Source organism: Cydia pomonella, chromosome 4 (assembly GCF_033807575.1).
Source record: "Cydia pomonella isolate Wapato2018A chromosome 4, ilCydPomo1, whole genome shotgun sequence".
In the NCBI taxonomy this organism is placed as follows: domain Eukaryota; kingdom Metazoa; phylum Arthropoda; class Insecta; order Lepidoptera; family Tortricidae; genus Cydia; species Cydia pomonella.
In genome coordinates this window covers 24640484-24663334 of record NC_084706.1, presented here as the reverse complement: position 1 = coordinate 24663334, position 22851 = coordinate 24640484, and the positions used below count along the sequence as shown (strand labels likewise).

Sequence of the window (22851 nt, the reverse complement as noted above, 5' to 3'; positions counted from 1 at the left end):
ATAATGTGTTTATTTGGGGTCGCCGTCATCGAAAACGATGAGGAGGACTATATATGACGGACCGACGAATCTCTCTAAAGTGAACTGACTCGTCAGGAAAAGCAAAATGCGTCTAAACACCTGCTCACCCACCCTGCAGGACCAACCGTACATGGGTGTTTTCTAAAATAAATGTTTAAAACCTGATTGTTACAAATCTGGAATTTCTCGGGCTTCTACTCAGAATCGGTAGCATTCTGCATCCTACCATTAAAAAAATATGTCACAAAATGTTTATTCCATTACGTCACGTTTTAGTGTGAACATTTTTTTCACCTGTATGAACGTGATGCATCTGATGGAAACTAGAATTTAGCATGAATGACAAAAACATCAGGATCTGTAAGATTCAGGTTTTCAATGGATCGTTCACCATTCAAAGTCAAAGTCAATATATTCTTTATTCAAATAGGCCTAGCAACAAGCACTTTTAAATCGTCAAATTTTACAAATATCATCTTAATCTAAATATCGTATAAGTATCGCCATACAGCGGGGAAATACGGCCAGCCTTCTAGGCACCTTGCCCATTGACGGCGATTTGGGCCAATTTTTTTATCTTTAGTTTAAGTTGTTAGTAAGTTTTATTATGTATGTTTATTTCTTTGTTTTTGGATATTAAAACCTTTTAATATCAGAGCAATTTATTGATGCAGTTATTATTGTTCTAAAAGAACATTAATTAAGTGAAGCAACCACACTTTTTTTTTTACTTTTTAAATTAAAGTTCCAATTCTCCACAATCATGGTCGTTATATACAATTAAAACACCTAATTAAAAAAGCCTCTCGGGCAAATTTCGGGCAAAATTCGGGAATTTGAAAATGCTTTTAAGATGTCACAGCGATACGGTACATGTCTGTCAGTGTCATAATTGGATACTTGACACATGTTGAATTTTATAAAAAAATTTAGTTGAATGGATAGAAAATGAGCCATCCATTATAAAAAAGTGGAGTTTAAAAAATTATATTGAGATAAAAAAAAATACAAGGCTCCAAAGTAAAAAAAAAAAATTTTTTTTTCGTCTTTTAAAAAAAGAAAAAAAAAATGGTACCATTCGATTTCTTACATCTTATTGAAAAATAAATTTTATGACATCTATACACATAAACGCAATATTTCAGGGTCAAAATAGCAATTTCCTTGATCTTCCATACATTTAGGACAGACTTATATGTTGTGACGTCACATCCCACTATCATTTTGTTAGATGCGTTTCAATCGTCGAGTGCGAGCGTCAGACTTTAACTCTCATTTCTGACCTTTGTGTTGCTCAAATCCCATGAGTCCCATGTAGACATCTGATCCTCAGGAAAATCAAGATCGTTAGACATTATTTACAAAAAATTGTCAAGTAGCCAATTCTCGCGCGCGAGTCCATGCTTGAAGTCGCGCTAGATGTATGGAGTCGCGCGCGAGAACGCAACTAATGCTAGCAGGTCAGGGGGCTTAGCCAAGATGAAAGTTTTTGTCTAGGCCCCCTGAACTCGACCAAAAAATGATAGAATACTGTTTCGTGAATTCTTCCTGAATCACCCAGTATTTGGGCTGATTTTAATTTCCGTTTCTTTTTCAGATTTTGATAAGGTGGATGGACACAACCGCAATTTCATATGTCCTACAAAATCATCCGACTTCCTTGAGTGACCTTTAAGAAAAGAGCTTACTCCCATCTTAAAGGCTAGCAACGTACATACAACCCCTCTGGTGTCCATGGGCGGCGGTAATCGCTTACCATCAGGCAATCCGTCTGCTCGTTTGCCTTATATATCATAAAAAAAAAGTGCAAAAACGTATTGTCGTAACTCAATCGGAAATTATTAAATTACTTTTTTTTTGTCTCAAATTAGGATTTCGCGTTTATTCCGCCCAGAATGACTTTCTTCAAATCTACCAAATTTTATCTAATCCTGTAAAAACATCGTCAAAAAACGGCTCATTTACAAGCCTCTGGCACTAGGTACTCAAACACAACGCGATCGGTCTGAAAATGGAGAGATCGGTACAAAAACGGAACTCTAAAAAAAGATAGAAAATCAAACAGTTTGGGATCCACTCGTGCATTCCACACTTTGAGGATCCAATAAAACGTTTTGAAGAAACGTTCACAACGTATGCTTTTGTATTTTTTAAGCGGAAAAACGTTGAGCGAAAAACTCAAGTTATTTTTCCATTATTTTCATTCCATACGTCGGAAACAATTCGCGGAATTCTAATAGAATTCCGATATTATCAATGGAAAAGTATAAACAATTAATTAGTTGTGTTATCGAATTATATTTGGGTTCGCCAGGTGTTAAAAAATATTTTCAATGGAAAAAACTAAAAATAATGTACTTATAGTTGTATTTTGAATTGCATTTTGATCGGACTCATCGGCCAGATGTTAGAAACTTGATTTAAAAAAAATTAAAACAAAAAGTATTACTTTGCTAATCCGAGAAAATATAACGTGCTAGTCAATCAGTGCTAACCCGTTATACTTACTTGCGTATTTTTACATGCAATTAATGCATTATTTCTACATGCATTTTTTGTTTATATTGATATTTTTTCTTAAAACAAGGGAACAATATTCCAATTTCTTTTATTAATCAAAAGTACCTTCAAGAAATGCTATGGGAAATTAGTCATGTTATTTTCAACACGTGTGTTTTACTGTCCTTGTATTTAAAATGTGAGAGAGGTAATATCTAGTCCGAGGCTGAAATGATGCCTTTCATCCCTTGGTTAACAATGTACTACTTCTATTACATACTTTAATGTATATTAACGATAGATATGCTATGCCACTTCGTTTGTTCTTATTTCATACTTTTATTTCTTATAAAAGTTAGGTTTTTAAAAAAATTGTCTGGAGTTTGTTTGTCGCTCCTAACTCTTATAATAATGTAAAAAACAAAAAAAGTCAAATGAAGGGGTATATGTACAGTCAACCAATTTGAATCTTAGGCCACTATAGAACCTTGTCGCTTTAACTACTAGATACTTGACACGCATCACTCAATAAGCACTGTCGTAGAAGTCATTATGACATGGTTCTATAGTGGCCTAGGAATCAAATTGGTTGACCGTACATAAAACTAGCTATAAGAAACATGTAACGATTGTGCCCAAGTAAACATTAAACAACATTCAAATAATACATTAAACATGAATTCCTTAAAAATAGTATCCATAATGCATACTTCCTAAATGGAGAAACGATCGTCCACTAGATAACTAACCATTAGACCTTATTTCTTTAAAATACGGTCCACAAATTTTCAACATGGACGATTCATCCAATTCGTCCTTAATAATAAATTTATGTCAGCCCGCGCTAATCGCACTTCGGGGTCCAAAGCTTATGAATTCATCAATAACAGAGCGCGGCGTTATGGCAGAGAGAATGTGTGATGAACTCCCCATAGAGATGGCTTGTAAAGTATGTGGATTAATTATGAAGGGGTATAGTAGGATGAGATTGGATCAGGACCGGGATAAGTGGCATACTCGAAGCCTATGCTTAACAGAGGCCGACAAAAGGCTGAAAATTATGATGATGCTGATCATGATATGTAAAAAAGCCAAACGTGTCCTAGCGAGGCGTTCGTTCAACAAGACCAGATTGCAGACCTCCAACTAGATGGGAGGATATCAAAAATATTGCGCTTAAAGATAGAGTCAGGAATAGCGTGTATCACTGACAAACTCCAGGAAAATCGCCTACAATGGTACGGTCATGTCATGAGGCGAAATAAAGAGCACATGACAAGGGTCGTCATGGAAATTGAAGAACCAAAAAGAGGTCCAGGTCGCCGTTCGACGACCTGGATGGGAACCATTTCCAAGGACATGAAGACGACGGATTTAAAACCCGAAATTGCACAAAAACGCCCAGAATGGCGTCTTAGGACTAGGAGGACCGACCCCAAGAGACATGGGAAATAGGCTCGGGAGAAGAAGAAGAAGATATCAAAAATATTGCGGGCCCGCTCTGGAGGAAAGAAGCAGCAAATCGGGCTGCTGGTAAAAGATTTGGAGGGGCGTATGCCCAACAGTGGGCACATATACTCGCTGAGGAAGAAGAAGAAGAGAAGAAAAAAATATTTACCTACTTCACGAATCAGAATTCTATAGTTTTTTGGTCGACATCAGGGGGCCTAGATAACGATTTTCATCTTGGCTAGGGCCTCTGACCTGGTACTATGAGTTGCGTTCTGGTACGTGATTCCATACAACTAGCGATAACGTGACAAGCGACTTCAAGCATGGACTCGCGCGCGAGAACGTAACTCATGCCAATCGGTCTGAAAAGCACCAAATGAGGTAATAGTGACGAAATTACGGTTAACTAAATAACAACAAAAAACTAAATTTAATTTTTTGCCTTTGATTTCTGCTTATTTTGATTCGCTTTGCTTTCCCGATAGTCGGTTAAAATAAGCAAAATATATTTATAAAACCCTTGGCCACTTAAAGCAAAGCCAACTTAGTGTTTTTAAAAACGTTCAATTCGTGTCTCCTATTTATTCCAAGTCTCCTGAGAATCGAAACTTCACCGCGTTTGCCAGTGTTGCCAACTTAGGAACTTAAAGTTGCAACATGGCTACTTTTGAAGCCAAAGCTAGCTCGAACAATTCACGTCTAGGATAATTTTTCACCATACAAGCTCGCAAGAAATCTCTTTACTCTTCAAAAACTGGTGGGAAAGTTGCATGTCCACAGTGAGAAAGTAATCTGATGCAAATTTCAAGTTGGTTGATAGAATTGACTTATTTTAACGATAACGAATGACACATATCTTAATGTTAATTTGAATTTATTTGATCTGTAATGTTTTACAATTAATATTTGTGGGTGTGGTGAAATTACTTGTTTTTTACTCGGGAGCAAAGTTTGTTCCCTTATGACTTGATACCGTGCCGTTCCGATAGAGATAGAAACACGCGGGTCAGTGTACGATATTTCACGTACAAGCATCCTTTATTTAACAAAATGCCTACAGGCCGCTATAGAAGCAATGTCTAGCAATTTTTGAAAAACAGAGTCGGCAACACTGTTCGCAGCTTAAAAATATTACACAAACGCAGCTTAAATCAGGGAGTCCGTTTCTACGTAGTAAAGCAGTGACATGAGGGAAAAGCTGTTCTAAGTTACCTCACTCGGTGAAGTACCCGGGTACGTCCTTAAACTACGTCCAAAAGAGAGGTATGGGCATTGTGAATGTCATCTCGCTTTGTGTGGTAGGGCACAGCGCCAGTGGATGTCATTCCAGATCTAGAGCAGAGCCCAACTGGGGAAGTACCCCCACCTTACAGAAAACAGCAGCCAAATAACACTAGACCCTACTCATACTGTTGTGTTCCTGCCGGTGAGTAAGGTTGCCAGAGCTCAACGAGGGGGGGGGGGGGGGGTTTAGGGTCGGCAACGCGCATGTAACTCCTCTGGAGTTGCAGGCGTACACAGGCTACGGAGACTGCTTACCATCAGGCGGGCCGTATGGTTGTTTGCCACCGACGTAGTATAAAAAAAAAAGTATGACTGAATTGAAGCGACGTCGGCTATTGTGGATCATATGAGCTGAAACAATGCCACTAACCGAAAAGCATTAAGCCGGTTAAGCATTCCCTAAGCTACAAACGAGAACTGCAATAGGGTTGTTTCCAATCTTTCGAAACGCTTGTATTACGTTCTATATAAACTAAAAGTTGCCCTAAAATTCAACTTTTATACTAAAAACGGCTTTAAATATGTTAATTTAACAAAATATATTTTGACAGATGCTATCGCGCCCAAAACGCTCTTTGAAAATTGTGTGACGTCACAGTTTACGGTTTGACACATAACGACATACACACGTAGAAGATACGAACTGTCAACTGACATTTATCATTTGTTGTTTATCGCCTAACTGTCAACAGTGTCAATCCGAGAGTTGTGACGTCATCAGAATCTTCAATGACGTTTCGAGTTAGGTCACGTGACGTGTGCCAAAAGATATTTTAAATTAAATATTTACAAAAATATGGTCATTACAGGTCCCCTAAAAGTAGTTTAAAATGTTCTTATAATCCAAAAGAATTTATTGGGATACAATTCTGCCCTGAGATTTGTAGATGGAAACAACCCTATTCATTCCGGAGCATCCCCGACTCACTAGGGAGTGGGGACTCTGAATACATTTGCAAAGAAGAAAACCTTGTTTTAATTTGTTGCTCAAATTGTGTGTCTGGTTTTGACTTTATGTATTACTTAATAGTTTATTTTCTTCTCATAAGTTGCCTGGAAAATATCGTGTTTACCGACAACACCACTAAATGTAGTTACCTATTAAAATTGTACGTGTCTTTATTTTGCATTTTGGTGAGCAATTTCACCTTAAATATTACTGCATTGTACAATTTGTACAGTAAAACCGCGATAATCCGAACTACATTTTGTATAGCTGATAGATAGGTTTGTGTGGTTAAAATATTAATTAATTCTTGTTAAATTCTAGCGCGAAATTATAAAGCATATGAATATTGTTGTGCTACCAAATTATTAATGAGATTAATATTGTGAGGCGTGAATATCGCTCCGTTATGAACGAGAAATATCCTGGTAATATCTCTTTAATAGTTAATACAAATTACCTTATGGACTCGTGTGACCTAGTTCCAGCAGAATATAAATGCAATTTTTCACTCTTTTCACAGTTCGTAACTGCAATAGGCTACAATCTTATGAACGAGAAATAGTCACAAACTCACAAGTGGTATTGAATCTTTAAGTCTAAGGAGAGACTTTGCCTCCTTGTGTGTGTTCTACCACTTGTACAATAATACACTTGTACTTGTACTTGTACTTGTAATCGGCTGTGCTCTGAAGAATTGATTGACATGATGCCAACGGCCACTTTCTATCACCGCAGCGCTCGCCGTCGGCAGGGTGTTCATCCTTCGGAGGGCGCCGTGGTGAATGTCATCATCGATCCCAGTGCGCCCTCATGAACGGCAAAGAGGGTGAAACGCCGGAGTGGGTTTAGTGGGTAGGGCTAAATTCTCCCCCCCTCTTGCCAAGAGAGGGGAAAGGAGTGGCGAGTCCCACACACCGTGCGTAAATGCATTCCCACTCCGTCAAAAAAAAAAAGGGTGTTCATCCTCACACCCTAGAACGTAAATGGTCGCGTACTGTGCGGTTTAAGAGGAATTTCCTCCCGCGGACGCTTCGGCTGTGGAATGAGCTTCCTGCCGAGGTTTTCCCGAAGGGGAGTTCTTCAGAAAAAGAGTGTACATGTTTTTAAAGGATCGGCAACGCGCATGTAATATCTCTGGTGTTGCAGGCGTCCATAGGCTACGGTGACTACATAACATAAGGCGGAGCTGGCTACCGACGTGGTATATATAAAAAAATAGTAATTAAAACAAAATACCTTATGGACCCCGTATTACCCACCTATTTCCAATATAATTTAAATGCAATTTTTCAATCTTTTCGTACTATGTTTATTTCCATTATAAACACAAATGAACACTGCAAAAGGCTAGAGGACAAGATTTTTTAATGGTGCCAGTCGATCCGGTAAATTTGTTCTAAGAATCAAATGACTATATGAGACCCATTGCATTAAACCAATACAAAATTCAGAAACGATAGTCAGTCTTACAGTTGTACCCAACTCACGAAATGCCCCTAAGGGGGGCCACTGATTACCACTTCGCCGGACGATATCGGCCTGTCAACTGACAAGCCAATAACTATTCGCAAAAGCTGACCATCGCGAATAACTGACAGGCCGATATCGTCCGGCGAACTGGTAACCAGTGGGCCCCTTTATTAAACAGTACTTGATAGTTGTGATCATCGCCAAAGATCCTGTGAGTTAGCGGAAAACGACGTCCAAGATAGAGCGAAGTGGAAGGAGAAAAGTAGGAAAGCGAACCCCGTCACAGTACGGGACAAACGCTAGGAGGATGATGATGATGACTTGATAGTGGTGATATCACGATCACGATTACGAAGCTGTCTTGGCTTGTAGTATGGAAAACAAGAAAATTGTTGATCTTAAAAAATATTAAGTATTTAATAAAATGTAAGGAATCGAATGTTAACATTCTTTTTCATTGTGGAAGTTAAAATATTTTTTATAGTTTTTTTTATAATTTCCGTACATAGGGTGTTTATTTTATTTAGTCACCTGCAATAATTTACGGGGTGAATATATAGGTCATACTGAGCAACTTTTACTATGGGACCAACCCCGAAATCGAAAAGTGTCTGTTTCATAAATTTTTGCTGTCTGACCTTTTTTTTTTTTTACTACGTCGGTGGCAAACAGGCATACGGCCCGCCTGATGGTAAGCAGTCTCCGTAGCCTATGTACGCCTGCAATTCCAGAGGAGTTACATGCGCGTTGCCGACCCTAAACCCGCCCCCCCTCGTTAAGCTCTGGCAACCTTACTCACCGGCAGGAACACAACACTATGAGTAGGGTCTAGCTAGTGTTATTTGGCTGCTGTTTCCTTGACATTTTGTATTGGAGAGTAAGTTTTATGTTCGCAATTTCGGAATGGGTCCCATAGTAAAAGTTACTCAGTATGACCTATATAATTCACCTCGTAAATTATTGCAGCTGAGTAAATAAACATCCTGTATATTTTATTAGTGTACAATTTATTGTGATAAACTGCTCATGTCCTAACAATTTTACTAGATTTTTTAAATAAAATACAATATTTGTCATCGTCCCAATAACCGGACGACAAATAAATATTAAAGAAATAGTAATATCTAATATTATGGTAATGTATTAGCGAAAAATTCTGATAGCGCGATTCAGGATTCTCGACAGCCGGAACGGCGCCATCTAATGTGCAATTCCTACACTAGCAATTATGAAAGTGTTACTTACCGTAGCTCTAGACGTGGCGCTGTCCAAACTGCTCTGCGATGAAATGGAGGGTGTGCGAGTGAGACGGGCGTGCGGGAGCGAGCTCGCTGCGCGGGTTTCGGAGCTGAACGGCTGGACACGGCATTGCTCTTTGGAGATCAACATTTCCTGAAAAAAAAAAAAATTGTTATTTTTTTGTCTCTCGTTGATTACAATAGGAATATCTGTTTGTTGTCTTTTTCTGAAAGAAATACTTTTGTACTTTGCGAATCCGCGAAATAATAAGGCGCTAGTCCATTAGTGGTAACCCGTTATACTAACTTGCGTATTTTTTTCACGCAATAATGATTTTGTTTTGATTAATATGGATTTCCGCGAAGTAACGCCTGATTCTGTTAATTATTTGTCTTTTTCTGACTTAAACGTTGAATGTTACTAAGCATTTCATATCTCACGTTATCGCCGTGGCATTTTGACAACACCACGACGACGATCCTGGCGACACTGCGCATGACGTACGTCCGGAGCTGTCAAACCAAATGCCATAAAACGGCAAGCACTAGACGGGAGCGGCCACTTGCCATCTAGCAGCCACCAGCGACGGAATACAGATTTGATTATACAGATTATAGATAATAAGATAATAAATGTATTATTATTGCTTGTGTTTATTTCATTTATGATAGTTTGAAGTCACGGGTAGAAGCTAGTACATTATAATATTAATATCATTGACATGGGTATATCTAAACACGGGCCTTACGCGCAATAAGAAGTGTGCTAGTTCAGTGGTCACTAACGAATTCGAGCTAGTCGTGCAGTCTAACGCCACAACGCGATTGGTTGACGAGTTCGTACGTAGTTGCGTTAGACTGCACGATGTGCTCGAATTCGTGAGTAACACTAACACCACTGAACTAGCATCATTCTTAGTGCCCGTAAGGCTCGTCCTTAGATATATGTCAATGATTAATAAGACCTCGACCTCGACATACACAAATGTAACGTTCCACGGAAAAAGAAAGCTTATGCCGGTCGGCGCTTACGTCGTTTTGTATCCCATTAGTATTGAGCACTATTAATAATAGCGCAAGCGCCAACAGCCATAACGTACCTTTACTCATGGAGCGTCATAAATAAACTCGTACTACATATGTACATCATTATAATTTCATGATTGGGGACATAGAACAGCCCTCCCACGCCCCCTTAACCCCTAATGATTTAAAAGGGGTGGCTAATGAAAAATTTATGGTGACGACAGAGAACCGTGTCGCTATTATGTTCTTGGTTTTATTTGGTATATCCTCCTATATCCTGATGTCCTTTTAAAAGGACAAAAACTGAAAAAAATATTCTGGAACTTAGGAGGCTATGTAGAAGTGGAATGACCACAGACTATATACAGGGTGGTTTTTTAATGATCTGCAATAATTTACGTGGTGTAATATGTAGGTAAAAAAAATTGGTTGTTTCATAGAAATCAGTGGCATCACATCTAGCTGGAATGTATGAAACAGCCAATTTTCGAATTTCGCGATTTTCGAAAAGTTGTTCAGTATGATTTATAAATAAAGTCACCAGTCACCACGCAGAATATGGCTGGTGGTTATAATTTCACTCTGTATATGACACTAAGGCTATCAGATAAACGGCCTTAGCTTCGTAAATATAAGGGTCAATTCATAACTAATTAATAGAATCAGGCGTTAATTTGCGGAAATCCATACTAATTAAAACAAAAAACATTACTTCTCCGCAAAAAGATATCGTGCTAGTCAATCAGTGGTAACCCGTTACTTACTTGCGTATTTTTACATGCAATGAATCTTCCTACCCTCCCACCTCCCACCGCAAAAATAAATACGCAAATAAATAATACAAAACCCACCATTATAAAGTACAAAACTCGACACGTGTTCCGCCTCTCTACGAGGCATCCTCAGGAGATGGTGATGTTGATGTTGTTGGAGGTGTTGATGTTGTCAATTCATAACTGTCAAAATTTACTTCTTAACTTACACTGACTATAGACTAATCTGACGGACACCTGGGGGCTTAACCAAGATGAGAATAGTTTGCTCTATGACAACGAAACCCTTTCTCTCATTTCTTACATATGTATATAGTCAGACGGCATTTCGTTATCGTAGCGCAAACAATTGGCATCTTGGCTAGGCACCCTCTATATCCTGAGCTTTTCCTATTGCATCTATAGAATCAAGCTAATATTAACTCCAGATAGTCTTCGTCAATTCATATATACCTACTGTCTATCGGTCTACCTAGGAAACAACGTAGGACCTAGGATATCGAGATATTCCAGGTCTTACTATTGATACCTACCCGCATCTATTTATAGCCTCGGTAAAACCACAGCGACCGCGTTTTCCTGAGTTTGTGATTTTAGTTGGCATTATTAGAAGTCAACGCTGTGTGAAATAGTTATACAATTCGTTTTTTAGTCACCTGCAATAATTTACGGGGAGAATATATAGGTCATACTGAGCGACTTTTACTATGGAGCCAATACAAAAAATGGCTGTTTCATATATTTAGTCACCTGCAATAATTTACGAGGTGAATATATAGATCATACTGAGTGACTTTTACTATGGGGCCAACACAAAAAAATGGCTGTTTCTTATATTTAGTCACCTGCAATAATTTACGAGGTGAATATATAGGTCATACTGAGCGACTTTTACTATGGAGCCAACACAAAAAAATGGCTGTTTCATATATTTAGTCACCTGAAATAATTTACGAGGTGAATATATAGGTCATACTGAGTGACTTTTACTATGGAGCCAATACAAAAAAATGGCTGTTTCATATATTTAGTCACCTGCAATAATTTACGAGGTGAATATATAGGTCATACTGAGCAACTTTTACTATAGGTCCAACATAAAAAAAATGGCTGTTTCTTATATTTTTGCTGTCTAACCTTGATATTTTCTATGGGAGAGTAAACATTTTTTTCGCGATTTCGGGTTCGTCCCATGGTAAAAGTTGCTCAGTATGATCTATATGTTCACCCTGTAAATTATTGCAGGTGACTTAATAAACACCCTCTATACAGAATGGATATGAAGGTGTTTATTGAGTTCTACTCAGACGTCTATTGATAATTTAGTTTAATTTATTGCTAATAAACAAAAGAGTCCTTGAGGTTCCAGTTCGTCACGCAAATATTAATCGTGACGTTTCGGAACTTTCTTTCGAGTATGTATCGATAATTTTGAATGGGGGATTATAAACAATATGAATATTTACATTATAATTAGTGTATGAAAGGAATGTAGTAAAGGGCATATATATGTATATATTATTTGAAAATATAAGGAAAAAAGTAAAGAGATGGATGTGTTTTTGACAGACAAAGTAAATAAAATATAATGCCGCGATTTCTATATACTGGTCTTTTTGACCCTGACTGTCTGATTTACTCCGTAAGATTGTATAAAAATTAACCATTAAAAATATATTGTCTATCATAAACACCAAATAAATATATAATGAAAATATAAAGTAAAAATGATCCCGGGACAGCCAGCACCAAAAGTGTGAAAGAAAAAAAACAAATAAATATTTCCAAAATTTATTTTATTTAAATTACCCCTAACTGGCTAACACCATAAAATTGGCTAAAATACAGGGGTCAGTAGTAAAAATAATAAAATTCATTAAAACTATTCTAAAATTCGATTACAAAATAAAATCAATATGGAGTTGGCTCCATAATATAATAAAATTAATAACTATTACAAAGCAGTTTAATCTAAAATCGAATCGAATAATAATATTATATGATAATCTAGTTGGTTGGTTACTATTTATTATTTTATTAGTTTATACACAGTGCCCGTGAGGAAACAGAAAGATTTTAACAGTATATTGCGGATCGTATTTAGAGACAAAAATGTCATGTAAACTTTTTTAATTCGCCTAGTTTTAGAGTTAATTCCAATATTTTTTTAACATTTATTTATATGTTAAAATTAAAACTTATATATAATAAAATAATAATAAATAAATCTTTGTTTACTTGAAACCTAAGCCTTACATTAAATTACAAAAAAAAACTTATTTTAGGTTTGTAACAGTTTTATTAGGATTGAGCCTCTGTTTCCTGAACTAGGACAAAGCCTGTGACTCAGGATTCAGTGATTCCTCCGGAGAAATTGGTACCGGTTGTTTTGTGAACTTAGGCACTTTAAGAAGAAATGAAAACTTAATAATAATACTAAGAAAGTGACAATGTAAAAAATCTAATACTCTGCTATTGTGCTTCAGTGCATAACGCCTTTTTGATGGCGATGTCACGACTATGGGACCTAGTCTAGAAGTCCTGATTGAGAGATATCAAAGTGACAAGGAACACTTTGAATAGACTAGTTTTTACGAAAAAAAAGTAACAATTTTTATAAATACACATATTTTCCAAGAACGTACTTATTATGTATAAAAACATACAAAAACGAAAAAAAACCCAAAAAAATATGGTAGAATTTATTTATGGTTGTATGAGATTAATACCGTCTTATGGCCTTAGGAATACGTGGTTACTTGAATGTTTTACGTTTCCTTACCTACCTACCTAGGGTACCTTGTATAGGTATCTTAATCATGCCTCATAGTTCTTTATTTCTATGTAATATATTTATGTCAATATTTTAGGAATTTGTCTATAAATAGTTTACAATTTCAAACAAACTTATTTACTAACAAACGATTAAATTTTATAAAAACAAAAAATTAAATTTAAACAAATCTTAAATTTTATAAAAGTCCAGAGGATAAATCTGGACACAATGAAACCCAGTTCAAATCCCCTTGTTGTATTCCAGTTCCAGTTTTCTAGGAAGATTTATAGCGGAATACTTTAAAGCCGGTAAGGGAAAGCTTGCTATAAATAGGGATGTGCCGTCGCCGATACTTTTGTTCCCGGGAACTCATATATTACGATACGATATAAATCCCCTTTTTCACTTCTTATTCTCGTAAAATTGAGGTTTAAGTCGCGTGTAAGCGGCATAAAGTTGCTTACTATGCTCTAGAACATAAAGTAATGTCGTTGATTGACTTAGTAATAAAGTTCTAAAATCTGCCATTGCCATATATATTGCCGCTGTTGCAGCTGGCGGCCGGTGCGCTCCCGACCGGCGAGTATGATTTTTTTAGTCTTGAATAAATACGGTAAAATAACCTAGGATTCAATGGTTTGCTTTATGCCCCAGTTGTATAATCTACTATTATTGCACTGGCTCAAAATAAAGAATAACTCACACTAGAATGGCCCGGGTCGGGGTATAGACAGCCGCAGTGATGATTTCTATAGAAAACGAAGTGTTTTAGACCCATACCGTTTTAGCTTGTCATTTAATTATACACACATAATACATACAGAGGACAGAGGAGACGGGTGAACAGGCGACCTTATAGCTACGAAGAGATCTCTCCAGACAACCTTTCGGCAGGTGGATAAATAAAAATATTATATTAACTACTTATTAGGAGGTCTAAAAACGAATTAGGAAACTAAATAGCGGTAAAACAAAAAACGTGTCATTGAAATCCACAATAACGGTGGGTTTAAGGATATTGATTTATTCAATGGGTTTCGAACAGCGACCAAAACTGGTTACCAGTAAAGGGGTTATTGGATCGGGCACTTATTTGAAATAATTATTTCTACAATCCCAACCAAATCGGCAACCACATCGTACTAGGGATCAAATCTTTTTTTTTGTAATCTTTTGATTTGTGTTTTCAAGTAGTCACAAATAATATTTAATTAAATAATTAGGTTTAGAGATTCTTTATTTACTAATAAGAACAATACAGTTCACTAAAAATGAGCTTAAATATTTGATTATCTTAAAAATAAACATAAATAGCATAATCGCTAGAGGTTTATATTACATTATTATGTATGTGTAGTTTTAATTTGGTTTTAAATGCACTAAGAGACTCGCAATCTTTCACATTAATTGGTAGTTCATCATACTCGTACATTCGTGCTCCTTCATACACTACCTCAATGCCGGATTTAGAGGTCTGGAGGCCTCGGGCAATAAAGGAGTGGAGGCCCCCTGGCCCCAAATGTTTTCCAAATAAAATGGTAAATTTACCGAATTCTCTATTGTGGGGGGCCCCTCTTTTGTGGAGGCCCGGGGCAGTAGCCCCGGTTGCCCTCCCCTAAATCCGGCCCTGCACTACCTATACGCTACTTTTGCCATAACCCGTTCTATTTTTTCGAAGTATTAACATGTTTGTATTTCTTGAACAGTCTTTAAATTTTCTATGTGTAAAACAAATGTCTGAGTGTATTTTACTTGTTAGGATCTTTCTTACATAAATTCATGTTGAGGTGTATAGTTGTCTTAAGTTGAAGAATTGGACTTTCTTGTATAGCAATTAAGTACTCATTTTATAGTCAAATCTAAATACCTAGTACCTTAATGTTTTGGGATCTTTATAGTTTTTGCAGATTGGTTTTGGCAGTACATCCCCATATCTCGATTAAATAATCTAAGTGTGTTTTCACTAACGACTTATATACAGTGTGTATTTTCGATATAACGTCGAACTTAAACTAGACGTAGGTTTTGGTGCTATAAAACAGTTCTGAAAGATTTTTTTTGTTTAATCTTCACTACCGGAGCATAATTATTTTTCGAAATTGTTTCGAGCGGCAATGTATATCGTACATCATGGTCACTTGTGACAGTTGTGAAAGAAGTGATACATTGCTTGCTGAATTATTTTGTATGAAAAATTAAAAGACATCCATTTTCTATAAAACCTATGAAAGTGTGTTTATTATAGCCTAAACTAACTGGCCTTTGATTATGTGGTCGTATCAAAAATACACGTTGTATTGTCAAGCCGGCTTTGTGAGTGATGCATGTTGTTATTCTTCGTAGTGTACCGGTTAGAGAAGATAACTTACATCTCACGTGTTGTATATGATCTTTCAGACTTAATTTGATTTTTTTCCTTGTTAGTTAGTCCGTCCGCGTCTGTTAGCGTTGCTCATACTGTTTTAACCCGCTCACCCACTGCACCTGCACCAGCTAGCGGACGCTCTAATTATCCCACTAGACTGTGCATTCTATGCATTGTGTTGCATGTGCATTGTTCGGAGCAATCGTCAGCCCAGCGCGCCGGAATTATTGAGTGAAATACCACAGGAAATACGTGTATTCAATTTGCGATAAAGGGATGATCGGGATATTGATGGGATTAATGGGATTGGGATGAGATTATTAATGAAGTGGTTACATGCTGGCCACAATCATGTACGGTGTATACAAGTAATACATTAATAATAAACAATAAAATGTAGTTATTAAAAAATAATAACTAAAATAAAATAAAATAAAATAAAATAAAATAAAATAAAATAAAATAAAATAAAATAAAATAAAATAAAATAAAATAAAATAAAATAAAATAAAATAAAATAAAATAAAATAAAATAAAATAAAATAAAATAAAATAAAATAAAATAAAATAAAATAAAATAAAATAGAATAAAATAAAATAAAATAAAATAAAATAAAATGAAATGAAATAAAATAAAATAAAATTAAATAAAATTTGTTTATTTCAGACAATACACAGAGTATTAATAATAATGACATTACACGTTATTGACTAAGACATTATTTGCAGCGACTAAATAATACAGACGCAACTCTCAATATAGTTTTGGCTCCGAAAAACGTTCCATATGACTGATACTTATCTGATACATATTACTGAAAGTTACTCCTTCTACATAAATATACTCCGCGCGCAGCTTTGAATATTTATGCAATACACTATTTCCAGGGATTGAAAAAAAGTCGTGACGGTCAATAAAAGTTTTTATCAGCTAACCTCTTGCGCAGCAGCATTATATGTAATGTAACGTTACCGTTTATTGCAGACACACAGTCCATAATATACACAGCAAATCACAAATAAAATTTAAAAATAAAATAGCATACACCAAGTCAAATAAGTTAAATTAACATTGAAATAATCACAAAATAAAATTATTAAAATTCAAAAATTCGCAATCCACATTTAAATATTACAAATTAAAAATTAAAATTATAAATAAAATAAAATAATTATATAAATTAAAAATTATTATAAAATTTAAATTGATATGATTATATGTTTTTAATTTTGACGTTGTCAACATGCGCGCTGTACTGTTACTCGCAGCGCGGCACAATTGCTGTTATTCTAGTTCGATAATTATTTGTCATAAACGCAAGTACTTATCAAATGAACGATTTCGTACTAAAAACTCATCATAGTAATAGTAAATGTGTAAACACTCTTCGGCTAGCGATGAAGGAATGAAAAGACTTACGAGTCCTTTCCTATCGATTTTAAGCGTATTTTCCCCGTGAGCACATCACTACTTACTTAACTACACAGACAACACTGAGCCTCTCGTACAATACTCGTTACGGTAACTGTAATACACATGGCTGTCGCAAGCAAAAGGCAACTTTGTTCAGCCAGCATTTTTTTATATCGTAGCGTCCAACGAATGCCCATAAAAGTAAAGGGAAACACTAACAAAACTGCTATACGACCTGCAGTACTTTACGGCTCTGAGTGCTGGGCTACGATCAAGTGTCATCTAAACAAACTTCACACCACAGAGATGCGCATGCTGCGTTGGTCTGCAGGCGTCACTCTGCTGGATAAGATTAGAAACCAGTACATCAGGGGCAGTTTCAAAGTCACACCGATAACAGATAAACTTGTTGAGAAACGTCTACGGTGGTATGGGCACATTCAAAGACGACATCCTGAACATATGGTCAATGTAGCCTTAGCGATGCCTACGACGACGCGAGGAAGCGGGAGACCACCTGCCACTTGGTTGACGACGGTGGAGAAAAGCCTGAGAGAGCAAGGGATGAATGACGCACACCTGGCACTAAACCGTGCAGAATGGAAGAAGAGGACAGGGAGGGCCTACCCCAAGTAAATGGGATAAGGTCTCGGAAGAAGAAGAAGCGCCATTTTAGATCGCAATACAATACCCAAGAAATTAATCAGCAATCTTGAGGCTTTTTTCAAGTAAGTTCATCGATTCGAACGAATCCTTTGACTTTTACTCGATAGAAGTAAGTCATAAACATAAGTCTAAAATACACCTTAAGAATTTGTGTAAATTTTTGCACAAAAGCTAAAAATATAAAAATTGCTTCAAAAATGCGAAACTAACTGTAAAATGGCTTGACAATAAACGTGCGGAAAAAAATACCGAGAATATTTCATGGGAACATTGCAATTTTTGAAAATTCTCTTTGGCACATTGCTAGTTCAGGTATAGGGTGAATCCTGCGAATGACAACATATCCACTTATTCCATGAATTTTCGCTTCAATTTTCAAATATAGGGTAAGTGACGGAGTGCAATCTGAAAAATATTTTTTGCAGCGTGGTCGAAAATGTAATTATAGAAATTGAGTTGAACTGTATCGAGGGTCTTGGATTTACGGTAAAATGCTAGCGAGCTGTTCTAGCGTTAAAAATTAAATGAAATACATTTTCGTTGTAAATATTTTAATATTTTCATAGGCGAGATTTATTTTTCTGGCAGACTACACGCTCCCATATCAACTCTTAATTTGGTAGGTTATTTAATTTTATACAGAAATTATTTTTATCCTGGAAAAGGCAGGCTCAATGGAAAAGTCAGGTAATTAATGAGGCTAAAAGGACCCAGGCTGCTTTTTATTTGTACGTTCAAACGCTGCTGTTAACTACCTAAAACTTGGTAACGACACAAAAAAGTTGCTACCGTAAAATACTGTCATTCCCGTGCCGTTTCGTTAAAATATATAATATAGAAATTATTATTAATCGTTCCTAAAAAAAGTTATTGAAACATTCTGATTTGTAACGCAAATAGTTTTTTCTGTGCTATTAATTTTTTGCTGTGTAATAAGTATTTAGGTTAGTATAGCTTTGCAGTCAATTACTAACCTGTAATCTATTAAGCCTTTCTTTATATCTTCGGTAATAGGTACCGAAACTTGTCAACTCCACGGTAGACGGTACCCCCGACATGAAGACTCTGACGACTCTGACTCTGGACGCGTGTATTCTTGTATTCTCGTTTCGGAGGGCAAGATTATTTTTGGATCGATGGGCCAAAATAGTAAGTTAGCTCTTTTTATCTCTGCCAATATTAATATGGGATCAAAAGAATTTTCATTTACAATTAGTTTGTCAGCCCTAGCAATGTACTAAAGAGAATTTTCAAAAATGGCAAATTTCCCACGTTGTCGGTAATTTAACTGTACGTTTGTTGCTAAACCTTCTGGACAATGCCGGATTTAGAGGTCTGGAGGCCTCGGGCAATAAAGGAGTGGAGGCCGCCTGGCCCCATATTTTTTCCAAATAAAATGGTAAATTTACCGAATTCTCTATTGTGGGGGGCCCCTCTTTTGTGGAGGCCCGGGGCAGTAGCCCCGGTTGCCCTCTCCTAAATCCGGCCCTGCTTCTGGAGGTTATTTTCTATGACACTTCAAATAGACGCCAATGAGTGATGTAAATGCTAAATGAAATGGTCGTCCACAGTTAACAACATTGAGTAATAAATAATCCCTAATCTGAACGGGAACTACGGGAAGAATTTTCTTATGAAACATTCCAGAAATTTTGGAAATTTTAAGAACGTTGTGCAACTTGCACATTATTACGGGCCGATTCGAACTTTAAGATACGTCAAACATTTGCTAAAGATACGATATGGATTAGATATGTCAGTGAAAAGTGACTTTTCTTCAAACAAACGTCATTTTTGACAATTACCATATCTAATCCATATCGTATCTTTAGGAATTTTTTGACGTATCTTAAAGTTAAAATCGGCCTGTTAGTCAGCCCCGGGCTGATTGAATGTCCTTTCTCGAGTAAATTGAAGATCCTGGGAATAAAATTGTAGGCTTGAGTTTGAGGAAGTTATTGGTGAGGGGATGACTTAAGGCGAAGATCCTACCTTACTACTTACTACTTACCTTAATCATTATGTAAGAGTTAATAAAGTCCATGATTACATCTTTTATGCGTACGATATTTAAGAGGAAATATCAGCTGAGATTCTAATTCTCAAGAATTTTAGATAATTATCTCCGTCGCGCTGACGGGAGCGGCTCCTAAAATCAGTGTGTAAACTGCATAAATTCTCAGAAATCGAGGTTTCGTTCTCGAATTTTAACCAATCGTACCTAACGAAATTTGCACGGAATGAGAAAGAAATTATCTGTGTCTGGCCGTTTTGATTTCTACGTTTATTGTTACACATTTTGTATGCTTGGTGTCTGTTACATTTTTTGGGGTGTTTTTAGCGCTGTTTGAAGTTATCTAGTTTACGTACAGACACGGGTAATGGTAATATTGAATTTAAATAAAATAAAAATCTAGGGACAAAATTTAGACAGCGAAATGTCAAGAACCTCCTCCTCTTAAGCCAAATATCTTGAGAAAACTTTTTAGAAAATTTAACACTTGGCCGTTGAACTGGAAAAAGAACAATTTCAAAAACTTACACTGGGGCTGCCATGGCTGCCTGATTTGTCGTCCGGGAAGCTGTCCGTGGAATTATGGCTCTGGCCACTGCTGGCGCTGCCAGTCCTCTCCCTCGCCGCCCGAGCCCAGGACTCCAGCCTCTTCTGGGCGGCCCATACCCCAGCTGGACCCAGCCCACTCATTTTACCCCAACTCACGACAACATCACAATTTATAACACTTTTAGAGTCTTGGGGTAGATTTCGTTGCGATTTAACATTTCATTGTCTTTTGTCTTTATTGTTTAGGATAAGTCTAATAAGGTTTAGAGGAAAATGAGCACCAAAATCTGTGGAATAGGAAATATTAAGGTAAAGGGAACGATTAAGTCTATTTTTCCCGGAGCAGGAACAACAGGTGAAATGATTGTTATTTTTGCTAGTAAAATAAACTTGTATATTTTTCCTTACTCCATCTCTTATAAAATTTTTGAATTTGTGTTGTTTTAAACTGTATATATTAAGCTACAAGTATATAATCTTGTCGTGTGAGTCATGTGAGGAGCTTGCAACTCGGAAATCGGACAGGCGAACTGGAGGCACTCTAATTACGTCTTAGTGAGAGTAAAAGAGAAAGATCCCCGCAATTTGCGAATTTCAATTTTCCCGGTAGGCCCCCGGCGATCAATACTGGTGTCAACGACTTCGGAACTGCACGCCTCAAAGATCTTAACGCTAAACGCCAGCTTAAAAAATCTCGGCCCAAGCCCTCCTATATATACTTACGACTCAAATGGCGGCCAGCTTTACTGCACGACTTGATGTTGGAAGTTTAAACCAAAACTCGGTTTCGCAAGTCACGTTCGAGCCCATGCACGTCAAATTTACAGAATACCTGATTTGCTCGGGTGTCGCCGTCGACGGATACGACTGGGAGGACATCATCATATAATCTTGTATATAAGAGATGACATGTACCCAACAGCGGCCAGTCTTATATAGGTTGTTGATGGTTTATATAGTAGACGACGATACATATATATAATATATAGTTAGGTATATATAAATATATATACAGGGCGTCCCAAGACTATGGGACATCAAGGGAAAGCACCTTAAATATCGTAGATAGGATATTTTGCTGAAAGAAGACTTTACGTTATTTTTAAAATTCAGTAATTTAGCATTTAAAGATTTTCTAAGAATTACTTGCTTCATCTGGGAATCGAACCGACTTAATAATTTTCTTGAAATTTGACTCAAACATTTTACGTTGTTCCTTTCTTTTAAAATACTATGTTACTTAAGAAGAATTATTATTTTTTGTCCATTCTTTCGATTGGCATCCTAAAAATAGGTGTGATTTTTTTTTCAAGTCGGTTCGATTCCCAGTCGAAGCAAGTAATTCTTAGAAAATCTTTAAATGCAGACTTACTGACTTTTAAAAATAACATAAAGTCTTCTTTCAGCAAAGGTACTTTCCCTTGATGTCCCATAGTCTTGGGACGTCCTGTATACATAGAAAACGTCACTAAGTCAGGAGAAAATATTTGTGATGAACACACAAACAAATACCCTGGCCAGAATTCGAACCCGGCACCTCCTGCTTGCTGATAGACAGGGCTAGGAGATTGTCAAAGGAGTATTTCACTAAATAAATAACTTGTTCAGTTTAACTAGTGTGAAATGTTGCATAGTTTTGAATAATTATGAAGCCCCTGGGGCTATTTAATTCAACACTCAATTACCTAATTCTGCATTACGTAGCTAGAAACAGATTTAATAACATGTGCGAAATTTTGATTAAAAGTCATGATAATTTTCTAATAAAATAATTTTACTAGTTGATTAATAGTAGATTGTGTCACAAGGGAGCGAAAGCGAGGCTGTACATTGAATTTTCAATGAAGCTAAGCATCCTGTATAGTATAAAATAACACCCTGAGCACAGTGAAGGATTCAAATGATAACGCCCAAGATGTAAATTATTTTACTAGCATGTGACACATACTGCTTTTCACATTACCTATGTGGAAATTATCATGTTTCAAAATTTCATTTAAGCTAAAAAAAATTGTGCGAAAAAAAAATAGTGTCCCATACCAGAAAAGTGTCAATTTGACCGCTTACAGCAGGGAAGAAAAGTGCCACTTTGATCCCTACTAACAGTGAAATAACGCCCATTTCTGAATACGTGAGAGAAAAAAAATTACTACACATAGAATGAAAATCCTGAATTTTGTTTAAGTAAGCACTAACAGGCATTTGTGAAGTGAAAGGTGAAGAAATGGATACAAATAGAATATTTACATGAAAAGTTAAAAAAGCATTGGAGCCCTTTTCGGCAATGAAGAGGATAGTGATCAGCACTGGACAGGACGACCGCTTTTCCATACAAACGTAGGCCCCTTTTTCCTC

The 22851-nt window shown here is 36.5% G+C and overlaps 1 protein-coding gene across 4 annotated transcripts in view; it reads right to left on the bottom strand.

Annotated features, from left to right (window-relative positions):
* Positions 1-22851, bottom strand: part of LOC133517336 (synaptotagmin-5-like) — a 103133-nt gene that overhangs the window by 25239 nt on the left and 55043 nt on the right. For 2 of the 4 annotated variants that reach the window (XM_061850602.1, XM_061850607.1), the window contains exon 3: positions 8921-9067. In XM_061850602.1, coding sequence (XP_061706586.1) covers positions 8921-9067 — 147 coding nt within the window. Of the gene's footprint in view, positions 1-8920; positions 9068-20475; positions 21004-22851 lie in introns of those variants that run through there. The other 2 variants (XM_061850605.1, XM_061850606.1) reach the window with 2 other exon arrangements.